The following is a 25,912-nucleotide window of genomic DNA, read 5'->3' as shown; positions in this document are numbered from 1 at the left end:
TGAAGTTGGTATTTTTCCTAGAGTTGTAGTTAACATCCCTTAATCAGAAGGTACTTTGCCTGTGTAACAGGATATATTACCAGATGTTGATGGGCATGTTGTTTCATTTGAAAGCAGCATTTGAAAATAAATATTTCTTCTAGTGTGGTACCTATGACTTCATGTACAGAGCTGCTCAATATTCTTTCCATATTTATGCCTCTTTTTTGAATTTTATTAGAAACTCAGGATCTCCAAGGAAAGGAAAGATAATAGAACTATTCTATAGATTATTTTGACTTACAAGTCAGAGAGTGTATTTTCTATTCCGTTCATTACATTCCATTAAAAAAAGAAAGAAAGAAAAAGAAAACAACCATAACAACAGAAAAACCACAACACGCGTCCCTGCTCTAAAACCAGTGTCATTTTGATGGTGTTTGGACTAGTGCTGCTGAGATTAGAGATATTTATTGGAAGCTTTAAGAGCATTGTTACTTGCCACGAAGCTTCGTGTTCTGTTCCTTTTCTTGACTTGTGCAGGTCAAAGTAGTAGAACCTGACTTTCAGTAACTTACGGCTGTGTTCTTGTTGAGGTGTGTCACTGTACACAGCCGTCAATGGGTGCAGGTTTTCTCCCAACAAATGCTCTACTTACTATTGCAGAGGCAAGTTGTATCATTTTTACAGTTGTTAGTAATAGCTTGATAGCGCGGTTTTGTCTTCATTTTACAGATGAAAGGAAGAAACTCAGTGCCAATTTTCCTCCAATCATAGTTCTTGTGGGCTGCTTTCAGTCTTTCTTTTTAAGATGTGAAAGTTAGTTCCTGCAGTACAACAGCCCAGTTGTTAACTTCTTTGTTGGATCTATGTGGTTTTTTGTTGGCTTTTGTGGATGTATTTTGACGTGAGTAATGTGGCACAACTAATTTCAGAATGTTCACATGTCTTTTATCAGATCTGAGAAGCATTTCAAGTCTTGTTCACAAAGTAAAAAGGCATATTGTTGTGGTTTGAAATAGTGAACATTTCTTATGTTTTCTTGTCACTTTTACAAAAAATGCAGAAAATTGAATTAGAGTGGGTCAGATTTCTGGTCATATTCATGGTCTCTCTAGATGCTAAGTAGCCCGAAAACGAGCAGATTTTCTCCCCTTCTGCTGGAGGTCGCCTGGGAAGCAATCACTGCAATGGAAGATACTTACGCAAACACAGGTATTGTGCATCTTTAGCACACACAGCCCTGTGGGTTTTAATTCGATTTTGATCACAGAACAGTCATTGCCTACTAAATGATAGATGATACATTTCATTAGAGTTAAGCTGATTAATGGAGGAAACTGATGTTGCATTGAGAAGGGGAGAACTTGTATGCACGATGCGTATAGCTGAGTTTATGTACCATTTCTTCTAATAACATCTCATAACTTGGATAGATTGAACTACTTATGCTGAAGTTTTTTTGAACTGTACCTACTTAGAGTTGATTTTCTTGGAGTGCAGGTGAGGAATACGTGAGCAGTTCTGAGAAGAAAATCCGATGCTTAGTCTGCAGTGCAAACTCCACATGACTGGTTTTTTTTTTTTTTTTTTTGGTGAAATTAAAGCTTATCTCTAGTCTTTGGATCAGAGGTTCCCAGGCTGGAAAAGCTGTCACTGTTATCTGTCTGCTCATCTTTGCTGTAGCTGCTGGATTCATTGAAGTGTTATGGAGTTTGACTGCGAAGCTGATGCTCGTGCCAAAGAGCTGCTGCTCTCTGCTCTGCTCCACGCAGTGCTGTCCCCACAGCTGCCCTTTGCCTCTGGGATGTAAAGCACAGATCCTTATTCAGTTGCTTATGTTTGCCCTGTCTCCTTCAGAATCGCATATCTGTGGGAACAACTCATCTCTTTGTGGTAGATGTTTACTTTAATGCTACTGAATGCTTGGAGAAATTGGAAAGTTTACTGTGAGTGAAAGCCTACCTAGAAATGTCAGGTGTTACCCTGAAGTATCGCATTTTAACCTGGGCTGCGTTGTAGATATTTTTATGTATGGTGTGTTCTGCCAAAATTTGTCTGTGCTGTGGGAAAAGGTTGCTGTAAGTATTCTTCTCTGTAGTTTAAAAGCTATTACAGGGCAAAGAGAAAAGCTCACCTCCCAAGGAGGTGAAGATAAATTATGAAGTGTTTGAGATGTTCTCAGAGGCTACATTCAGACACCTGCAGGAAATGTGTATGAAGTAATTAATAATATTTTATTCCCTATGTGGTACATAAAGAATGAATGAGGAAGAAGACAGGAGAGTAACTCTATCATCACCAAATGAAAGTAAATTTTACTGAAAATGCAGTGAAGTTTGTCTAATTTTGTGATCTAGACCAAGATCTCATTAGGTGCCTTGTTTTATAAACCTCAACATTTTATTTAACTGTAGATGTAGCTACAGTATTAATAACTGTCAACTGAGTTATTATTGAAAAGAGAACTGTCTGTATCCTGCTATTAGGCCCAGGGATCTCTGAGCCAGAAAGAAGCATGGCAGAAAGAGGATTATAAAAAAGACAATTAAAGGATTTAGCTGCCATTGAAGAGAGAAGCTAGAAAATATTTTTCAAATAGGAAGTGTATGTTGTAATGTGTGTGCAGATTTCTGTTTGCTGTGGAAGGGACTAAGACTGCCAGAAATGGTTTTGCTTTTAACAAAATCATGCTGTTTCTGTTAAATTCTAAAAGTTGTTAAAAAAAATGTTAACAGGAGTATTTTCCGGGCATGGTTCATGCAAGTATGAGATTTGCCACAGGGGCCGTTCATTGTGGTCCTGTGGCTAAATTTCCTGCGTCTTGCACAGGAAAAGTATTCGTGATTCAACCCACAAAAAGTTGAAGGAGAAAAATGAAGTAGAATCAAAAAGATAGCAGTTGTGTATCTGATAAGGAAGATAAGTAAAAGGGTTAATGGTAAAAATATATACAATAAGCAAATTAAAAAATGAGTGTGATCATCTGTCCTCTCTGTCATTATAATGAATGAACGTGTATAGAACTGAGAAAGATTAAGAAGTGTACACCACAGTATATTAAAAAGAATGACCTCTTTGTATACCACAGATTGGAGTTAAACTGTGGTACTCATGCCAGCATAAATCATTATAGCTATTAGCATAGCAGGAAAATTGACAAAAGATGGAATGTCTTAAATGAATATAAAAGAAAAAAAAATCCCAACTTCTTATAAATTGATTATAGTAGCAGAGAATGTCATGTCAGTAGTGTTTATTCTTTTGATTTTAGACTTAGCAAAATTTTGAACCGCTGATCCAGTCAAATTCCAAGATGAATTTGCCATATCTTTACATTACTGGTCTTGGATATCTTTTCTGGGGGCATTTTGTAGTGACCACAGCTGGATTAGATTAATCTTCAGAAGGGTGATTCCTATAATTTGTAATTAACCACGTGGGACCTCTGCCTACAGGTTAGGTGAAAATAACCTTTACTTTTATGGTAATGCTTTCTAGTCTTAGCAGGGGTAAGTAGAATCGCACATCATTGAATTAATCACACTTCTAGTGAATATCTGTACACTAATTAACTTACGTACTAACTTGCTGTAAAAGGAAATGAGCTTGAAAGATATACTAGTCATATGCAAACGAGGAGGAAAACAAAGCTTTTCTGCCCTATTGAGAGACAACTCACAGCATGCAGATTATAGGCGTGATCATCGAGTATATAACATTATAGTACATTTGTAAACCAGTATGTTGCTGATCTGTTTTTGCATGAGAAGTTGCGTACACCTTAAGGGAGCAGATGGCGTTAACTGTCTTTCTTTAACAAAAGTGGTCTGGTGATTTCTGCAGATGGGGATGAGGGGAATAATGATGGAGGCTAATAAGCTCCGTTACATATGAAAAAGCAAAAAATATTGAAGTTTTCTTTTTGTGTGGTGTTTCCTTCAAGGGAAAGATTCCTTTAATTTCCCCTGATAAGCATCAGATGCTATTTATCTTTTTTCACTTAGTGCCACCAGCAATGTAGTAGATGCTATACAGAATCTGAAAGAAAACAGTCTCACTTATTGAATGTGCAAGAATGTATCCTGATCTCCATTTCAGTCCTCCTACGCAAGTGAAGTTCCAGTGAAATGCTGTTATTCTCTACCCCTGCTCTGATCTCCAGTTTTTAACAGCTGGTCAGTTTTCAAGGCTTTTTCTCCATGCTTCTGGAAGCTGCCAGATCATCAGGTGACAAAACTCAAATGGATGAATGGGTTCTGTGACTGCTGTGTTTACTTCCCACTTTCAGTACCTTCACCATTTTCCTCAGACAAATGAAGTAAGAATTCCTTGGAAAATTACTTGGCACATCAGATGTTGTAGTTTGACTTCTCATGTCAATAAAGCATGCTAATCAGAGTGAAATAATCAGAGCTAGTAATAACTGTTAAAATCTACAGAATATCATTGAATTGTTTCACCATGTATGTAAAATAGCTAAATTAAGCCAGTATGTTCGTAACTGGTGTGTATTTATGGACATTTATGCCAGCAGCAGATGAGAAAACTTCAAAAGCTTCACTTTCATGATGAGTGTCTGACGTCAGCATGCACTTTACACGTGCAGGTCAGAAAGTGCAGAGCTCGTTGCTTGCAGTTCAACTGATTTGCAGCCTTGTTCTATATGTTTCATGTTTGGGTGTCTTTTTTTTTTTTTTCCATTATATGAATTTCCAGAATAAAGCTGCATTCTGGTAAACATATTGGAGAAGAAGAGAACATATAAACTGCTTTTGGACAAAATGCAACTACCATTATAGAGATACAGGCAACAGATTTAGTTTCACTGTGAGTTACATTATTGGCAGCTATGTTGCCAGTGACCCCAGTCTGCCTTAATTCTTCATTTTTAGCCTGTTGTAATGAAGCCGAAATCACTTCGTTTTTCAAAAGCCTAAAAAACCATAGAGATGGTGAATAATTCCACATTCAGTTCTTAATAGTTCTGTTCATTCCTGTAGGAAACAAATAAGGAGAAATCAACTAGCAAGCATATACTTTCTGATAACCCTGGGGAGGGGGGACTTAAAAATGCGAACGACTTTGTCTGCTGCATTGTTATTAACTGCTAAGTATCACATTTTGATACTGATCTGGAAATTTTTGCCTTTACACTTGGTGACCTCTTGATTTTGGTGTCCTTGCTCTCGCTGTCTTATTAAGTTTGGTGAATAGAGATAGAAAACTGTTACAGTGATTTTGAGATCCACATATTTTGATATCTACAGCAGATATTAACCCACCAGTCTCACCAGATATTGAAGTGCAAAACTGATCACAGGGTTTCCTGTTTAATCACTGATAGATTTGGACTTTTTTCAAGTGATTTTCTGTTCTGTAAGCTGTTTTCCCAGCTGACTATTTTCTATGAAATTAAAAAAAAAATAAAAATGAAGTAAGAATAAAAAAAATCCTCTATTTATGATACTCTTGTGTAGGAAAAACAGCTTCTTTCCAAGTGATCAAATGTTCAACTTCAAAGCTAAGGTTCTGGTTCTACGAATGCAAGGTTAGATATGTAACCTGAAGCAAGTCTCCTCATTAGCACTTGTCAGGAGTTTTACATTAATCACATACGTAAGTGATAAATTATTTGGAGTCAAAATAGTAGTCACAAGTAACCTAAAATCTACCCTTGTTTTGTGTATTTCATCTATTTGAATTGTATTCAATATGTTTTACATAAGTTGGTGGATTCTTCTGTGTAATTAATTGCAAAGCCTTAGCACGCAGCATAGTTAAGAAAAATACACATTTTCTGTCATTTTGAAACTTTGATCCTCTTGATGTTCTATTATTTATTTTTCTTTAACTGCCTTTCTAGGAACAAACTTCACCCTCGCAGAACTGGGAATCTGTGAGCCCTCTCCCCATCGAAGCGGCTACTGCTCGGACATAGGAATACTCCATCAAGGCTATTCCTTGAGCACTGGCTCTGATGCTGACTCAGACACGGAGGGAGGGATGTCTCCAGAGCATGCAATCAGGCTGTGGGGAAGAGGGATCAAATCCAGACGAAGTTCTGGCCTATCAAGTCGTGAAAACTCGGCTCTCACCCTCACCGACTCCGACAATGAGAACAAGTCAGATGAGGAAAACGGTAGGGCTTTTTTTCTATGTATTCTAGTTGCACATGTGTAATAACGTCAGTGTTCTTCTAAAGACTATTTTTTCACTTTTCTCTCTATATTTGATTAAAGCTGCTTTTGAATACGTCTTTTAATATCAATATCAGGAAGCTATAACATGCTTATTTCATAATATGATATATAGTTTATCATATAATTTACTTTCCAGGCAATAACCCTTCACAGAAAATTATATTCAGAATTTATTAACTTTAACTAAATGATGAGAAATTAGATTTTTTTTGTTAAATAGTATATTGTTTGATTTTTATTCACAGCTTGAAGTAATATTAATAATCTGCCATATGCTGGTAGCTGTAACAATGGTGCTGTTTGCTTTTACGTGCGTTTTTGAATTTTGAACTTCTGTACTTGGTTACTGGTACATATTAGGGGCTGTTGAGAGCAAACCTGTGTATCATGCTGAGGCAAAGAGTAAGTAATTAATTACGTAGAAATTAGACTTTGGACAATGCACGAATTGTTGACAAAGCACCTAACCAGTGTTGATGAAGGTCCATCAAGCCAGCTGTCCTTTCAGATGCATATTTTTCATGTGTGCTAAAAATGTATCAGACAAATCATCTGTGCAGACATCTTTTTAAAGACGAAAAATGGTAAGAATGGATTTGCTGCCATTTGTTCTCCATGCCATAGAATAATGAAGATGCAAACTCAGCTTAGTTAAAATATTAAATGAAAGCTTTGACATTTGCTATTTTGCAAAAGTGAAGTGGAGTCTCCTTAATTTTGACAACGGAGCAGTTACTCAGACAGCCAATACCAGGTAACGTAACCAGGTGTCAGCTACACATATTACTTAACACAAAAATTAATTTATTGCGTGATGTTACTTAACAGATGAGGATTTTTTTCCTGTTTATTGGAGGCTCCTCCCTACATTCAGTGGCAGATGTCTCAGTTTCAGCAAAGCAGGGGTGTGATAGGTACTGGAAACTTAATCAACTCCTTGTTAAAGCAAACAAGGTAAAACTGAATTACACTTTCTATATTGATTGAAAAAGTTCAGAAAAGCACAATTGATTTTTTTTCTGCAAGAGCGTGTGTTTTTTCCTGATTTAAATTGAATCTTCAAGTAACATCTTTTCTCTATAGGCATAGCAGAATATATTTCTTCATCAAGACCGAAGAGGAAATATGTTTATGTTAGCACAAGGAAACTATGATTGTAGAAAAGAGTTGTTGATTAGATAATTAATCAATTCATTTGTTCACACAAATAATAGTACTGTTCACACAAAGAAGTCAAGTTACATTTACTTCAGTATAGTTTTGGTAAGCTCAAACAACAACTGGAATTCATTGCTTTTGGAGGAATTTCCTTTGTATAGGTGATTGGCAGCTTTTCTTCATTGCTGTAGGAAGCCCTTTGCCACACCTTTTGTCTCAGGAAATTTGATCTCAAGACCTAGCTGTATAGTGTTGCAGACACTGATGAAAGAAGTCTATTTGCTTTATTTTGTTTTTTCATTACAGTAAGTGAATTATAATTACTGAGTAATTGGAAATACAGTACACTGCATCCATTTCGAACAGGTAATTTTTCTAACAATGAAAAGAATAAGCAAAGGGAACAAGTACAAGAAAGGAGGACGTGATAAAAGAGCATGGAAGAAACGAAATAGCATGTGGAATTCACTTTTACTTGGCAAGGCTCTTGTGATAAGTGTTTATGTTTGGTTGTTTAAAAAAAGATCACGCAACTGTCTGTATACACAGAGGTGTTGACTTCAGTAAACTTTTTAGTCTTACTCTCTCACAAATTCTGGTTAGCTCAAAAATCAATGTCTTTTCACATCACTGACTTTATGAAGTTTTGGGATGTATTATCATATAGATTGACAGTTGCCCCACTGGTTGAGCACCGCAGTGTGGGCACTTACAAAACCATCATTAATTTCTCACACTTGTGCGCAGCAGTGGTTTCCTACATAATAAAAACTGTGTCCTTCAGAAGCAGATCAATAACTTGCTAGGTATTCATCTTGAAGAGGAAGTAACAAGAATCTGTATTTCAAGAGAAATTCACTTTCTGATGTTGTTTGAGATTTGCAAGGCGCTGGCATAAAACAATACATTTCTTAGTACAAGATTTTATCCATTTATGCCGAGCAGTATTAGGGGAAACTCGTGATGCATAGACTTCACTGAATTTATTTAAAGTGGTGTTGAAGTTTTTTTTTTTTTTTTTTTTTTCCCTTGGTACATTACTACTGTTACAAGTCAATAGTTAAAGTGCAAAAGGGGCAATTTATATTATACTTGGGGAAAAAAAAACCAACTAACAAGAACAGAAAGAAGAAAACCCTTTCGTTTCTCTTATTTTCTTCGTATATTATATATATATGAATATATATACATATATATATGTGTAACTTTTTTGTACAACTCTATGTAGCCCAGAGGTGACTTGATTTCTAACACTTGCTCTAACAATTTGATATTGTACTGACTCAAATCCATTCGCAAAGCTTTTCACCATTTTCCACACTTCTAGCTTTGATCATAGATTAGAATTTTGCGAACCTTGGAATATCAACATGTTCAAAATGCTTATAGATACATAGAAATAATGTAAACTCATTTAAATTCACTTTTACTTGTACTCTTCCATTCTTCCTAACAAAACAGAAGATCCAGTGTGAAAAGGAGCACTTTTTTTTTTTAATAAGTCTGATTAGGCTCTAAATTCTTAACGTATTTTGCAACTTTTAATGCTGTCTCTCTCTTGTTATCTCTTCTTTAAGCATAGCAACGTAAATATTTAAAAGCAAATCTGTCACCAAATTATTATGCGGCATGATCTGTTGAGCAGTGAGATTTAAGTAAATCGAAGTTTTCATGATACATCCAAATGTAAACAGAAATATAGCTCTCCTTTGATGTTGTGTGCCAGCATTGTAGAGAGTTATTTCAGTACACGCACAGATATAGTGTGGAGGGAATATACCAGAGAACTCCTGAATGTTTACCTTTGTTTATTAAAACCTGTAACTGTTTATTCCAAAACATAATGGAAAACTTTACAACAGCAGCATTTGTCATCCTTTATCGCATGGTCAGTCTTAAACCTACAATATTCCTATTTCCAGAGTAAAGGTTAAGTTTTGATTATTTTTAGCTAATGACTTAGAAGCATGTGTTCTACCAGGGCTGCCGCTTCTTTTTTTTTAGTTCTTTTTTCCTCAACTTGAGTTCTTAAAAAAAAAAAAAAAAAAAAAAAAAAAAAAAAATTAAGTAAAATCAAGTAACTTGCAATTGCAATTTAGGAATGCAAAGGAACAGAGCATCACAATTAAGGAGAAGATAGGTATACAGTATGCACTTGGGACAGATCTGCAGTCCCTGTGGTATCTGTGATAATCTGTGTTTATGTTTATGTTTGAAATCCACTATAAAACTCTTTGATTTAGGTAGTTCTTTGTAAGTGAAGTGTGTGTAAAGGAAATAATTCTAAATCAGTCAAAGCAGTTCTGTGTTGATAGCCTAGCTATTACAGGGTGAGGTTCCAAACGGGCTACATTACCTGAATGAACCTGGAGACTCCTGCTGTAAAACCCAGTAGTGCCTTACTCTTAACCTCTCCTCATTTCATCTCCCTTTTCTGGAGACCTTCCCTAGCTGTTGGAGGCAGCTGGTCTCCAGCAGCAGGGGTAAGGATTCATGTGCTATGTAAATGTGTTGCAGGATGCTTCTCAGACAAATGATTATCAGGTTCAGAAAGCGCATCACTTTGGTGTTTTTTATTGTAGTAACTTTCAAACTCTTGGTTTGAATACCAGAAAATATCACAAGTACATCCGATTTATTAAATTAAAATATATATAATTAAAATATATAATGTATTAAGTAGAATGAAGTATGGAATATTGTAAGATAAAACTGTATTTCTCTTAAATTTCTTATTATATCTTACAGAGAAAAAAAGGAAATCATATTTTCTGTTTTTTTTTTTCCTACTGTCAGTTTTCTGGTGTTGATTTCTTTCTGTCATTTCTCCAGTGTGTATGTAAAGTGGATCTTAAAAAATGAAAAACAAACCTTAATTCAAACTAACCTCATATTTTATGAATACTTAACTTTTATAAGGAGCGTAACCAAGGCTTTTTCCAGATTGTTGTGGAACAACAGACTTAGATTTATGATGGAAAAGAAAAGGTATTGCCACATCCAAGTAATGTACGGGGGCATAAGACCATCAGATGACAGCTGAAGAGTTTATTTTCTTATTTTCACTGTTTAAATTTTGACATGCTGTTCTCAATATTTCCTTATTTTATTTTTTATTCAGTGTGCTATTTCACACTTCATAATTTGCAGAAAAGCTTGTGGCTAAACTGTGATTCTGCTCTTCAGAAGATTTTGATTTTTTTTGTCTTCTGCAAGATAACCTCTGAGTGTGATGAGACCGATATGAAAGTAGAAGGTTTTAATCTTCCTGACAACAGGATTCTGTTTGTGTTTAATAAATTAGAGTTAATTTTTATTCCTAAATATTTCAATTAAAAAATACTTGCTTTGGACTGTGGGGAATTGAATTAGGGAAAAAGAAAATGAACAAGTTCAAGTTGGTGAAACAGTGAAATTTCAGTAGGATCAGATCTGCAAAGTCTCAGGTCGAGTTAGGAAAAATAAGAATATCTTCATTTTTACTTTCCGTGTGCAGGAAGCAGGGAAGCTGCGTGCTTACTGTATGTTGCATGGTAGAGTCAGTTTCCACCGTTGGTGGTCCCTGGGAATGTTGTGCACTTTTACCTCCTGGACCTACCCAGTTAGCTTGGGAGCAACAGGAGGGGCAGACAAGAGAGGAAGAGCCACCACAATCATGTGATCTTTTCACAGCTGCAAAAGTGTCCAGCTGGTCCCAAGGGTTTTAAATGAAATGTCATAGACTCAGAAAATGGAAACATGTGCTTCATTCATCAGCAAGGCTTCTTAAGAAAGAGCTCTTGGATGGTTTAGCTTGTGCATGGGTATACTTCTCCAGGAAGGCACGTGAAGTACTTTGTAAATGACAAATTTAAAAACTCATTAAGCACAGTATCAGAACTCAGATCACATCCAATTTTGATGTGCACTCAAAACGTGAGGGCACTTCTGATCAGAAGTAGTTTCCTAATAGAGGAACTGACTAGCAGGAACAACTTTTAAAGACCAGACTACACATCAATAACAGTTTTGTCCAGGTAAGTGGTTTATGCAGTTAGTATGGCAGGAGGCTAAATGATGGAGCTAAGGACAAAAAATAGGTATGTATTGCTGGTAAATTTTAAAGTCTTGTGCAAGACAGGAATATGGAATGACAGTATATAAAATCTTAGAATCTTAATATAACCTAATAACACTCTAGTGTAGATCAAATAATGATGCAATGAAAGTAATGCTAAAGATACAGGTTTCGACTCATTACTACTCAGACTGAGTAAAAGAACTGAATAATACTCAGAATGCTGTGTTGGTGATATTCCAGATAGAGTGCAGATGTGGCTGCAGTAGTACTTATGCTTACCTGGCCTAAAGGGTTCAACAATGCCATCTTGATTCAGTTAGAGCTTCTGTGAAGTTTGTAAGATTTCATTTTTCTTAGATGTCAGGGATTTCAGTACTTCTGCCACATTAAATGCCTCATTCTGGCTGCTGAGCCTGAACAATTTTGCTTTCTGCCCATGTAATTACATCAGGACCTGGCTGAAGCAGTTTCCGTTTTTCATTTTTGCTCTTCAGAGTGAGTTACTTAGGGTACCTCATAGCTGCCTCTGTAATTACATCATCCAGGGCATATAGGTGGAAACAAAACCCAGTATTTAGCCCAGAAATCAAGGGAAACAGAAATACAGACTGGTGAATTAGGACTACATGGAAAATACTGCCACAGCTGAGTTCGTTAGTGGTGGATGCTAGCTGTTATCTGCTTTTCCTGAGCATGAGAGAAATGCTTTTGCATGCAACTTTGTCTGCATTATCACTGAAGGTTGCAACACTGCCGTGTTTTTCAAAAAAAGCTATTTCAACATAACCTTGTGATTTTTCAATTAATATTTTAATCGTGAGCCCTTCCATCTATGAGACAGAAGTGACAAAACTGTACTTTAAAGAATTTCATTACAGCTCATCATTCAGTTTGTCAATTATTAGTTTTAGTAAAGTGAACTTAAATGATACAGGTCACTTAAGCAAGCAGCAGTGCCTTTGTTCCAAAGTACAACTGAATTAGAATAATGCCTTGTTACACTTTTCCTTAACAGAAATGTGTATCTGATAACATTAATCCAGCTTGGTAATGAATTCATTGTGAGTGGCTGATGAGAGATAAAACTGTTACAGGAAGGTTTGGCTGTACACATTGTTAAAACAAAATTTATCAGAGTGCAGCATAAAAATAGGTGTATTTTACATTCCCATGTAAACTGAAACACTCAATGCAGACATCCATGTGTTGAATTTAAGTCTTCTCTTTGAAAAAGCTATGAAAGTTTACCTGAAGCTTCCTCTGAATTTGTCAAGCTAGGTACATTCTTGTAGCACATCCCACTGTTAATAATCTTCCTAATTACAAAGGCTTGCATATTTCACTAATAAGCACTTAATTAGGTGTAGGCGCACAATGCTTGTTCTGGTCAACCTGTTCTTGAGGCTGCTTTGCTTAAGTTTGACCAATGGATTCTCTGTACATGTAGAGTGAATGCCTGTTTGCTGTACGTATCTATCTGCACACGTATAAGAGCTGTTTAAGTATTAATGCTGTTACTAAATATTTAATTTGATATATTTTGTGTTTACACTCTTTGCAGTGTTCATTTCAAGTTCTCTGACAACTTGTCTAAGAGAATACATTAGATGTGATTGTTACTGTAATGTTTAAATATGACAGTCTATTCAGAAATAAATATAAATATAGCTAGAAAACAGGAACTTCTTTAAGTTTTGGAGTTTTAATATATGCATACATTAGAATAACTAAAGCTCATTGTAAACTAACTCCTTAAGTTTCAAGAAAGTTCTCATTTTCTTTCTTTCTTAAGAACAAATATACAAATCCAGAAATTATCTGTTTTCTTCATTTTCAATTTCCTATACCTTACATGGGTTAAAGATAAATTTCTTAAAAGATCTTAGGCTTCTACATGCTGTATTACAGCCTACTTCCTTGACACTAGGAAGGAAAATACTTTTGTATTTTTAAGTCCTTCTGTACCATTTGAAATTGCTGACACTCACATTCCCTCATTAAGAAACTGGGGATGATTGACATTTCAGAAAGGCTGAAGTTCTGCCTCTTGAATCAAGTGAAAGATGTGTTCTGAGCAGCCGTTAGTCCACTTCGCATACACTTATATGTTGAGCCTTGGGTTTACAGACCTCTCATTTGTGCTCTTCAACATAGCAAAAGCTGTTGATAGCACTACCAGTAAGATGCTGAAATCTGAACCATATGTGAACATGAAATACCAGTTATGATAAGAATTGAACTTTTTAATGTATGGTTGGTCAAGTCAGTCTTTGGCTAAAATACGTCTTAATAGAATACAAGGAAGGTACGACGATACCAGAGAAATAGAACTAATTTGAAGAATTTACCCTTTCAGTAACATTGGCTCCTATTGCAGGCTAGCTATAACTGTCCTTAAAAATAATCACCTACTCCTTGCAATTTGCCATGGGAATGATTTCCATGCAGTAGGTTTGTAGAAAAGGTAGCTTTAAATGTTTTTCCAGGCTGAATGGTTCATCTCATTATAATGTGTTATGTTTGTCACCAGAGGGTGCCATTGCTGTGATCTTCCACAATCTAGTGTTAAAAAAAACCACAGTTTTTTTGTGTAAAGCTGTGTCAAGAAAAAGCCTTATGGAGAATAATTTACACTACTGGCAGCAGAGCTGTATGTAGTGTCAATTCTTCAGGTGTTGCTCTGAGGAAATCTAGTATTAGTTGGAACCAAACCCTAAAAGAGGACACATTTCTGTTTCTCTACTTGTGTTTAAGTTTCATAAATATGTTTAAGTAGCACAACTTGTATTGCAGTTCCATACCAACTCTGCTACTCCTTTCTTACCAAGAAAATCTCTGCATATTTATTGATAATTGGTTCTACACAGCAGAAAAACACCAATGTGAGAAGAGAGCAATTTGACATGGGGAGAATGAAGTTGCAGAAGGAGTTCTAGTTGCCACAAACTAAGATGTTGATAGATTGTGTGCTCAGTCCTGAAGGCATCCAGTTCAAGTTCCTTTTCCTTACATTAACGTTATGTAAGAGCCCTGAACTTCTATGTACTGTCCATTGAAGTCTAGGTCTGGGTCTGTGAGATAATCCAGACATGATTATCCATCTGTGGAGAGGTGTGGAGATTTACACAAGCTGAACTCTAAGAACCTTACTTATTCCATGGAGTATGTCACAGATGCAGTCCATTTACAGTGTACATCAGACTGTACTTAGATTCAAGATGTGACTCATTTCTAAATCTGCCTTTCTTTAGTGTTTCTGTTTGCTCTCAAATACAAAGTACAGCTGTTTATGCAAACCAAATAGAAATATGAATTATCAAGCTTCTTTTTGCACAATCTAAGATAGGAGATAGGAAAACTGAAAATTCCTCTTTTTTTTTTTTTTTTTTAATATGAACTTGTTATTATTGAGGACCTTCAGATAACATATCTCTGGGACAGATTTTACAGTTGGGCAACAATTGAATGAAAAGAATGTCTTGATATTTTGGCTTTTTTGTTTTGTTTTTGAGAATGTTACGAATATCTCAGAGATGGCCAACTGTTCAAGTCATTCTAAGGCTTTCCATTACTGATACAGAGAGGAAGAGTGTTCAGTTGATGAAACTGTATTGCTGGAAAGTTCAAGGTCCCTATGGAAACTGATTCTTGCTTGCCATGTTTGCCCTATTGAAGCCGAGATACCATCTTGTAAGACAGCATAATATCATTCAATTATAATAACATGCCTGTAGGCGAGGCATGATATGTGAGCATCATTTGTTCACTTAGAGCCCTGACTGTCATTCAGAAATATTGAAAGGTAGCAGTTGGATTTTTTCACACAAATGGTTAAGGGACTTTTCTCAACATCAAATTAATGCTCGAGAGTGAAAATCTAGCTTCTGTTTTCTCAGATGCTGAGCTGTAATAATGAATAATTAAGAGTCCCAGGGGAATTTATTTATTTTTTATAACTTGAGTGATGATAGATAATAAGTAGATTTTATCAGTTTTCTGTACAACATTTCTAGTTGACAAACTTGCGGTAAGACTAATTATTAAATTACTCATTTTTTCCCATTTCATTTCAAAACAAGGGAATTTTTTTTACTTTTTCTCTCTCACAAAATGCTAATAGCTGCAAGCTTTATCATGCAGAGTTAAGTAGGAAGAAGACGGATACAGATGTAATTGTGCAACAGAGTGCTGTTTCGCTGCTAGAACTATTTTCTTTCTTTTTTTTCGTAAGTAAAACGCTGCATCTCCATCAAGGGTGTTCAAAAGTTGTCTGTTCAATAAATAAAAAGAACGCTGGGGTAGAAAGGATTAAGTTAAGGCTAAGGTTGTATCTTCATTCTGCAATGTAAAAGATGAGAGCAAATAGCGGGAAATTAAGTGCTAAGGAAAGAGGAGTCAAGTGAGGCTGAGAGAAGTTATCAAAATGCTTAGGTTTAGAACAGCTAATGAAACAAGGAGCCTGGGCAAGGAGGCAGTAACCTGCCACCAAAAATGTTTTTCTGTCTTTGTGTGTATACCAGTTTACGGAGGCATGCTACAGTAATAGAATATGCTGTGATGGTTTTCATCTATCTGTAAGTCCTGCTGTTTGCTTTATTAAACTGCTTTGCTGTGGCAAACCTTTCAAGCTGTTGGTCTTGAGTGGTTAATGTGTCAGCGAATGACAAAAAATCACTAGGAATTGGAAATTTGTATCTGTGTTATGTGTTTCTGAATGATATACAAGTATTTGGAGTTTTGTTCTCTTATTTTTATGCAACTCAGAGTTGCTTGTAAAGCTAACAACATACATAAATAATTCAGTTCATTTCCTTCCTTTTTGGAATTCTCTACATTTTTCAATATTGAATAATGAAATAATAAACCTTATCTTCCCAGTCCTGTCAATATATCCCTGGGTAGCTGCTCAAAGTCTCCTTGAGTCTTGATCATCTAGACAGTTTGCCAACTCTAATTTACTGGATAATTGCTGCATACTTCAAGTCCACTTCTGTTATGATACTTAACCAGTTTTTATTCTTGGAGATGCTCTTTATCTTGATCTGTGGTTTGACTTCTCTGGCAATATGTAAAGATTGGTATCCATGTTCAGTTTAATCCTGAATTTTGGGAGGTGATGCATGAATCCCGTTCTCTTCCCATCTTATTCAATCTGGAACCATCGTCCTCTCACCTATGATCTCACTCTTTGTGGATTTAGTGTCCTTACCCCAAAGTAAGGAGATTGTGTTCGTAATGGAGCACAGCATGTGCTCTCTTAACTGAGAGAATACTAGCTAATTTTTGGGTCATGTGAATTGGTACATTTTATTTTGTTTCCATAGATGATAGAATAGATGAAGACAGCCTGGTACGATAACAGTTTTAATTATTTTTTTGTCTTTTTTTTTTTTTTCATTAATTGAAAAGCCTAAGTGAGAGACCTATGGTAACTGTTAAAAGACTCATCTGTAGCCACAGCAGTCAGACGTTAATGAGCAGTGCTTGCTGTCGTATCTTCAGTCCAGTTGTTTGGCTAAAGATCATGAGAAAGCACAAGGGAGCAATCAGCACTATGGCACTTGAACGGGAAGGCTGGAGTTCTGGGGAGAATTGGAATATAATTTCAAAAGCCTCACAGTCAGCATCATCAAAGAAAATAATTGTAAATTGTGAAATGCAAAGGAGGTAGATCAGATAGCTCTACATCTACTGTGATTTAAGACAGTAACAATTTGTATTAACCTTTTCAATATTTATTATTTTCTACTAGTGTTTTTAAACATTTTATTTTTCCATTATTTTCTGTTGGTGAAAATACTAACTAACTAACTGTGTGTTAGTGTTTGCCTGAAAGAACGTATATTCTTCCTTCTTTTTTTCTTTTTTTTAATAATATGATGCCTTGAGCTTAAGACTTCAGTGTATTTCCAGGTCATTTTCTAGTTCTATTTGACATGCAATGGCTAAAGAGCACTATTTGTTAAGCAGAATATTACAGTATGAATGTGCAAAGTTCTGGGTATTTTTTCCTACTTCTGATGAATACTTTGCATAGCCCAAAAAAATAGAGGAATTTCTGATCTTAAAGAAATAATGATCTTCATACAAAAATGATCGAGAGAAATCAGTGTTGTTTTTTTTTTTTTCATACGTTTGCCCCTCATGAAACAGCTGTATGTTAGAAATACTTAAAATTATTTCTGTGATGATAAGTTTTGTTACACTTTCAAAAACTGGGCTTCGTATTTCCCGTATGTTTGTCTCGTGACCTGTGTATTGCAGAGGTATTCTCATTTTCCTCTGCGTGAAGGAAACGGGCCTTGAACAAACAAAAACTTTTCAAATAATTTACAATGTGATTTGGAGCTCCTAAAGTCTTATTTGAGCTCTGCTGTTATGTCTCAGAGGGGCAGAACTCACGTGGCAGTTTCTCCAGAAAGATCCTCTCAAAAGAACATATTAAAGATGAAATATAAGGATTTTTAGATCAAAAGGATAATGATTTTTTAAAATCTTTACTATGTGATAAATTATTTGGAAGGTATTATAAAGATGTACAAACGTGCACAAGGGGAGAGAAGAGAAAGAAGGCTGTGACTTTGAAATTAGTACAGACAGAGACCTAAAGACATACTCTGCTTTCATAAGCTTGTCATAAACCAAGAGCCAAGTTCTGTAGGGCGTGCACTTGTGAGAACTCTGAACCATGTCAGGGTGAGTGTGATAAGAAAAACAATTGATATCTATCACATGTACTGTATTTTAGAAGATGTTTTATTTCCTGATATGCTGGAATGCTCTGTCGAAAAACATAACTGGTGGTAATGCAGTGACTGTTCAGAAGACCAGCATCAGCTTTTAGTGTCACTCAGCATATTCTCTGTAGTATAAATGTAAGGCAAGCAGGGTAAATAAAATTAACTTTCTTGTGATTTCATTTTAAAAGTAAATAAATGAAACGGCAAATCTTTAAAATGGGAGTAATTAGCTGGCATATAACAGTATGGGCATAAGTCGCATGTTTCTGACAGTAATTACAGTCAACAGACTTGATTCAGTAATTATGAAAAAAATCTGCTGTTTAGTAAGAAACCCAACTGACTTTGATAGCAGTGAGACATGTATCCAAGGACAGATGCTGGACCAAAACACCTAATATTGTGATAATTTGTTTCATGTTTCTTATGTGAGCATTCACATGAATCATTCATGCTTAATATGCTTCTGAATTTAGCTGTCGTTTGGTTAATTAATAGGTTTTGCATTAAAATATAAATACAGTGAAACCTTTTCTAAAGATTAGCTGCAGCAAAAGCTAGAAGCAGAGGAGAGTCTAAGTTGCAGCTTTACATATGAGGTTCATGGAAAAGCTTTATTAAAAAGAAACAAGAAGATATACTCTCATTAAATTTATTGTCTTCGTAACAGTATATTTGTTGTAGATTTTTTTTTTTACTTATGGGAAGCAAGGTACATCTCACAAGTCTGAGCTGTTATGATGCTTATCTAAGTGCATTATGTCTTAATGAAGTTTATTAAATCTTAATAATTTTCATAGGATTTTTGCAAGAATTGGGAAAACATCTTGGTTTTACAAGTTCATTTAAGTTCAAATTAAGTAATGCCAGTGGCTTTTGAAGGGAGGTTCTGAGTAATAATGGGTTGGAGAGAAGTTTGTTTTATAATAAACTATATAAAATAATGAAGAAGAATTCTGATTGTTTGCGAGTTGTGAATTTATGTCAATCTTAGAAACGTACAGTGGGTGTAGGTATAGTACTGTGAATAAACGTGCCCAATTCTGGCAGTTGTGCTCAGTTTACTGGCTGGTAGTCCATGCCTTGTTTGTGCACAACACCTGTTCATCGGTGTGGGTAATGGTTGCCAAACTGATGAAATAAATTCTGTGTAGTGATGATCTCAGAACACTTCATTTTTCTTTTAAAGAGTTTCCGAAGTCTTTGAAAATGAAATGATGGGCAATTTTATTTACAGACTTTCTTATGATATCAAGAAAGTTCAGCATGTGAATTTTGGTAATTTTGTTGAAGAATTGATGTGAAAGAACCCTACTGTTAAGTAAGTTGATTTCACTGCTATTATTAATGAGTTCTGTACATCAAATATTTGGAACAGTAATCATTTCCAAGTAATTTTGTTACCTAAGAATTATGATCTATCCCTGGGACATAGTCTGGCTTGAAACCATAACACGCAGTATATGCCCTACATTCATCTTACATGTGTGATCCAAACCCAGGGCAGCGTGCAGTGAGCCTGCCGTGTTCCTTTCCCTTATGGCTACCTTAAGGATTCCTGCTGATGGCAGCATCCTCTTAGCCCATCCCACGAGGCTCCAAGTGCCCTCCTGGCCTTTTGCTGCACCTTGTCTTTCTGCAGCTCTGCCCGTGGCAGGCGGCTGGAGCTAGATCATCTTGGATGTCCCTTCCAAATTGTTCTGGCTTCATTGTATGCTTCATGTGACCAATCTGTGTGCGTGACATCAAGGAGCAGTTGGGGCCGCCCCACTGGGACCCAGTGCTGGGGCCGTGGGAGCTGCCTGCTGTGCCTCACGTGTGGCTTTGATGAATGTTTTGATGAATGCAGCTATTAAATCGAGTAGCAGAAAAATGTTGTAGCAATAAATCAATTCTGTAGTGTACGCAGGGCTTGGGTGATGAAACCAGATTTGTTGTTTTTTTTTTTCATTTAATCTTTTCCCTGCTTGTGGTTTTATGCTGTGCCATTTAGATTTATTTTTGTACAGCTCATTTGTGAAGTGCTTCAAGTGATTGAAGTGTGCAGAGCTGTTCACCTCCTGAGTCTGAACCACTCTGTCCAGCCTTCCTGTGGCAGCAGTTTTGCTGGTACCTCCCTAGCCATGAGCTTGCTCAGGGCAGCAGGGCAGGCATCTGTGATCCTCAGCTTGGCTGCTTTGCTATGGGGTCAGAGAGATGCTCAGCAACTTCAGGGTAGGTGCACAATGTGTGCCCTTAGCAGCAGCTCTGACACATGTGAGTTACTGCTTTTGGTGACTTGAAAGCTGCAGAAGAATAAGATTTTCATAGGAGAAAACTAGATAGGCAAAATGTGTTGTACTTCTGAGGACTGCAAGTATCCAGCACACAAATTACAATAATTTGGCATGTCAAGTCAGCCTCTTGTTTGTGGTATGTATTCTTACAATGAAATTTTGTGAGTGGCTTCCTCTTTCCCCTCCTTAATGAGAGCATTTTCTGGCAGTAATTCCAAGTCCTGTTTGGAGTGCTACACCTTAGACATCTGTCTCCTTAAAACCGGAGCGGAAATACAAGATGGCTATTTGAATTACATGGTGTCGCCCACCAAAGCGCTCAAAAGCAGTACAGGAGGTGATGGATCTTCCTTATGGCCCTTCGTAGTTGTATCCCGGAGTGCTTCTCTGTACACGTGTGGGAAGTTCCTGGAAAAACAGTAGTAAACAGGTCCGAGATGTGATGTCAGATCTAGTTAATCAATGTACTAGAGATACATTACCCTAAATCTTGCTTAGAAAAATAGTAATCAAAGTCTTGAGTTTCTTTTCATTTGGGGAGACAGATGGCATATCTGCTTAACGGCAAATATCCAAAAGATTTTTTTTCTTTAAAAAAAAAAAATCCTATCTTTCAAAACATGGCAATCAGAATCATCTTGGAAAGGAACTATTAAATTTAATAAGCCATATGTTCAGTGAATTTACTTATTTTGTTCTGGGATGTAGACATAAAATTCACCTTTGTGTCCTTTTGTGTAAATTAACTGCCTTATTCTCTGCTACACAATTAAGGTATTTAACAGAGCTCCAAATGTGCAACGTATTATTAGCCAAATACAACAACTGGTTTTAATGTTGCTAAAATAAATGCATTTAGGTGAACAGTCTGCAGTTTACCAGCGTTCCCTCTGTGGAGTTCAGTGTGTTTGAAGATCAGATTGACTGGCAGCTTCCTTGGTATACATAAAACACATCTTAAATTATTTTAAATAGAAATTCTCAGAGGATTGTATCATCTTTGCCATTCTGTTGTGCTGAAGATGCAGATGTGCCAGACTGTTCTGCAGGATTATAAATGCATTAGTGAAACCCTAATACACTCTCTAACAAATATGTGTAATGCTGGAGGTTTTCTTAGCCATCTTGTACTCACTCATTTTATTTATTTCATGTAATTGGCATGTTGCTCTGCTTTTATAGCTTGTTAAAATGAGATGTGAAAATGGCTGTAGCTAATGGCTGCTGGAAAATCTTTTCCCATGGTAGGCAGAAAGAACATTTCAGAAAAAAATGCACTGCAGATTTTGAAGCACAGTGCTCTCCTAGTGAGAAGCACGGATTCAAAAGATGTTTGTAATGCATTAGTATGTATAGCATTAGCAAGTTCACTGACCTTAGGTATGTAAATGTACATCACATAGAAATGCCCAAGAGTTGAAACAGTGCTGTACAGTAGTTGCAGGGATTCTTTATAAGGCAGGACTTGCGCTGTGGTATTAAGTCTGGAGTCAGTGGAGGTTTGGTTTTGGTTCCCCCTCCCCCCTTGCCTCCCCTCAGGAATTAAGTTTTCTGAGCAACTTACTGCTCTCTCTTGTGAGCATTCCTCCTGTCCATCGCATGTGCAAGGCCTTGAGGAGCCACTTGAGGGCTCCTTAAAGGTGAGAACCTTGCTGCCAGGTGCTGGGCAGGTGAGATCTGCCATGTGAGCATGGAGGGGGCATTTCTGTGGCCCTTCCATTGGGAGGGGATGGCCTGTCCTCTTTGAAGGTCACCATGTTGGATGATTCCAGCCCTGCTCTTTCTTAGGAAGTTGATTTCTTGTTTTGACAAGGCCTATTTTGTTTTTCACTTTTCAGTATAGCAAAGTTGGAAACGTGCTACTGAGATTTTCTTTTTTTCTTCAGCAGTCTGCAGTCTTTTTATATTTCCCCTTGAGTTGTTAAAACAACAGAAATCAGTGTGCTGGTGCAACTTGCCTGGAAACTTCTTTGCCGAAGGAACCCAGGAAAAAATGGACCCTGTAGGTTGATGTTTTAATAAAGTTATGTTCCCATATCATGATATTTTCTCTCCCTCACCTGCTCTTTTGTTTCTGTGTGTCTATTAAACAACTTTTAGCTGGACATTGATCTTAGCTGTTAACACAAAATGAAGTTTTTCTTCCAAGGAAAGTTGCCGTGGTCTTGGTGCAGCTGTTATGTGGGCTTTAGTCAGCCCGCAAATTATTGCACTGCTGGGGAATCCTTTCTGGAAATTATCATGCCAGTGGGCTCCTCCAGCTTACCAGATTTGAGCGTTAAAAACATTTCTCTTTCAGAGAGAGATAATTATTATGTAACATGCTTTGAAGCACTCTCTCCTTTTTCCTTTTCTTTAACTATAAATATTTCCCACTTCTCACTGTCAAAATATAAATCTATATGAGGTTTGCGCAGAGAAAATCAAGGCTCGAGCTGAAAGTAAAAACTGGAGTATAAGAGCATCTAATTTCACTGTCAGCATCTTGTTGTGTTTTAGAAGAAACACTGTAAAAGAATACAAGAACCACTGCACATACAGAAAACCTTCGTACAGCTGATTTGAGTATGATTATCTTTCTGATGGATCATTTGTAATTGACAGTTGTTGTTACTGTGTGTACGGTGCACTTTGTGGTCTTTAATGGCTGTCTTAAAGGGAAATAAAGAATGTCTATAGTCCTCCCAGCTACAGACCTCCTAACAGGTGCAGCTGCTGCAAAAGGTAGATCTGCCCCTAAAAGCATTTCCTTTCAATTCCTGGTATCAGGTCATGATCGTTTGTTAGTAGAATCATGAAAAATCAAATGGCACTACTAATTTTAGTAATGTCTAGTACAAGCTGTATTTTAGCTTTACAATAAATCAGTATAGTCTTAAAAATAAATCTTGTACCTTCTCCTGCCATAGGATATTTGCGGTTCTAGTTGACAGAAGTTGCACTGGAACTCTTCACTTCACGAAGAGTTGAATTTGGTTGTTATCTCAGTGCACAGGCGAAGGCCACATAGGCAGGAACAGAAAAAATTGTTGATTGCCTTTTTCTAACAAGGCCACGTCAGAGCGGCCTTATTAGTGATTCGTTACTCACCCACATTAGACCTGTGCAGTCAGTCTGTGTTCCTTCATAAAAGTAACTGATGAAAATGAGTCAGTTAAAAACTGAAACCAACTTGATATAAAATGTGAGAACTCTGAAACAATCCTTACTTGCCTGTATTATTCTAACTCATGCAAAACTAAATGCAGTGGTTTGATATTGCCTTATTTAATACATTCCATGGCCCATTTATGATTTGGCTTTATTGCTGTATGTATGGGGCATATACTGGAGTACACATATAGTGTGGCAGTGCAGGCCAGGTCTGTGGTACATGAGGCTGTTTTGGGAACGAGTAACCAGGCTAGTTCTTTATGTACTGAGAAGGGTGAGATGAGGATCTTGGTCACAGGTAAATACAGTTGATAGAGATTGAGAGAAACTTTATCTAGATCTTATAAAAAAAAAAAAAAAAAAAGTAACTGAAACTAGGAAAAGTTTTTTCATTATGAAAATACCTTAAAAGCTCTGTATTTTTTATTCTGTGTTCCAATATCAATCTTTCAAAAACAAAACAAACAAAAAAAATTTGCAGTGTGGCATTTGATTTCTAGACATTAGCATAGCACCTGCTAGATGCATTACAGGGAATGATCAACTGTTGTGTGCCTGTTCCAGTGTAAAATATCGGCAAAATGAAGTATATCAAACACATTTATCTGCTGCAAATCACTTTGTCTCAGAAAAGACTCAGTTAAATTTTATGGAGCCTAATTTTGTTACTGATACACCTTCTGAAATTTATCTGATATAACCTATTTTTCTTCCCTGATAGGTCAAATGAATCATCCCTTTCTTTCTCTTCCAAAATGGACGGTAAAAATAAAGCCACTGTATGCCACTTGTGTATAACTGGCATGATTTACTGCATGTCTGAATATAACATCATAAAACTTACAGGACATAGTTAATACATAACCATCAAAATAACAGAGTGCAATTCTAAATTTATGAGGCTGAACTTAACACTGAATATCAAATAAGAACCACATTGATTTCTGTAGCGCATGGCTTAAAAACACATTAGGTGGCATAACTGCAAGACAGTACATTGATTTAAGCGTAAAATGCATAGCACTCAATACTTCACCACCTAACGTTTCTCAGTAATGAACAAAGCTGTTGTATATTGATGAAAGGAAAATTATTTGTTTTGTTAGATTACAGTACTCAAGCAGATGCCTTGCTTTTAGACTAGGTAGGCATAATTTGAGTCGTGCTTAGTAACAAGGGTCACTGGGCAGCCTAAAGAGAGCGTCACAGGGATCTCTGCACAGTGACTGATGAGAAGAATGCATTTTGTTGGAGCTTCATCTAGGTTGGAACTCATGCACCCTTGTTTCACAGAGAGCGCTTGGGCATGTACAGAAGATTCACAGCATTTTGGAGACCTCTGATCACTTTTAAAATGTTAACATTTGCCTTCCTGAATTATAGGGAGCAAGTCTATCAATCTCTATCACCCCAGCGCTACCAAAATTAACTGTTTAAATGGGGAAACATGATTTTGCCTCGTTTTCGGCCCCAATACACAAAATGCCTCAGCAAGTGAAGAGATACATTGACTTTATTCTAAGTTCCCCAAAAGATTAATTGGAATGACACTGGCAATTCATCTAGATTTAATCTGAGGTGGAAAATGCTATGTGGGGGTTTCAGTAAGGCCTGTTGAAGATAATTTCCTACTTGCACAAGGGCATCCTCCTCCTTCGTAGCACTCTGATGGTGCCAGTGGGGCTGGGGGCAGCTTGTGCAGGGCCGAGGAGCCACAGTGCCAGGCGCTGCTCTGCTGCTGCCTGGTGTGCAGTGTGAGCAACAGGCAGTGATTGAGGGTGAGCATCGTGCCTACACACACATCATAGGGCTGAGAGCTGGTAGCCCGTTCATAACTACAGCACATCTTCACCTGCCTACCCAGTATGCCTGCGTAAGCAACGTTTGTGTTGTGCACTCAGGAACTTTATGGGGCACTGATTTGATCATCAGTGTTTAGAAGCAAACCAACTGTTCTATTTTGGATCTGGTCTACATTTCAGGTTTGCTTACATTTCAGATTAGGTTAGTTCTTTAGCTTTTTTTTTTATTATTATTCTATATAAAGTTTACCATTATTCATGACATGCAAAATGGATTGGGATGTTGGAGAATAATGTTTTTAATAACCATTGACATTTTCAGAGAAGATGAAAATTTAATAAAATTAATTGTCCGTGTTCGAATGGCTGACTTTGCAGTTAATGATACACCTTTAGTTTCCACTACTCATATGTATTATTTTTTTTTCTGTGGTGCTTATTTATTTATTTAACTTTTAAACATAATTATAATTTAATGAATGACTATGATTTTTTCAAATTAATGCAAAGCATTTGTGTCTTATGGTTAATATGAAATAAA

General features: G+C 36.6%; 1 protein-coding gene across 8 annotated transcripts in view; it reads left to right on the top strand.

The window, feature by feature from the left end:
• TENM2 (teneurin transmembrane protein 2) overlaps positions 1-25,912 on the top strand; it is a 1,471,143-nt gene that overhangs the window by 1,034,984 nt on the left and 410,247 nt on the right. For all 8 annotated transcript variants that reach the window (XM_085236695.1, XM_085236691.1, XM_085236690.1 and 5 more), the window contains one exon: positions 5,846-6,121. In XM_085236695.1, coding sequence (XP_085092821.1) covers positions 5,846-6,121 — 276 coding nt within the window. The remainder of the gene's footprint in view (positions 1-5,845; positions 6,122-25,912) is intronic.

This window comes from Meleagris gallopavo, chromosome 15 (genome assembly GCF_905368555.1).
Source record: "Meleagris gallopavo chromosome 15, MGAL_WU_HG_1.1, whole genome shotgun sequence".
Taxonomy (NCBI): domain Eukaryota; kingdom Metazoa; phylum Chordata; class Aves; order Galliformes; family Phasianidae; genus Meleagris; species Meleagris gallopavo.
Note: the sequence above shows the minus strand (reverse complement) of the source record. Positions and strands in the feature narration are given on the sequence as shown.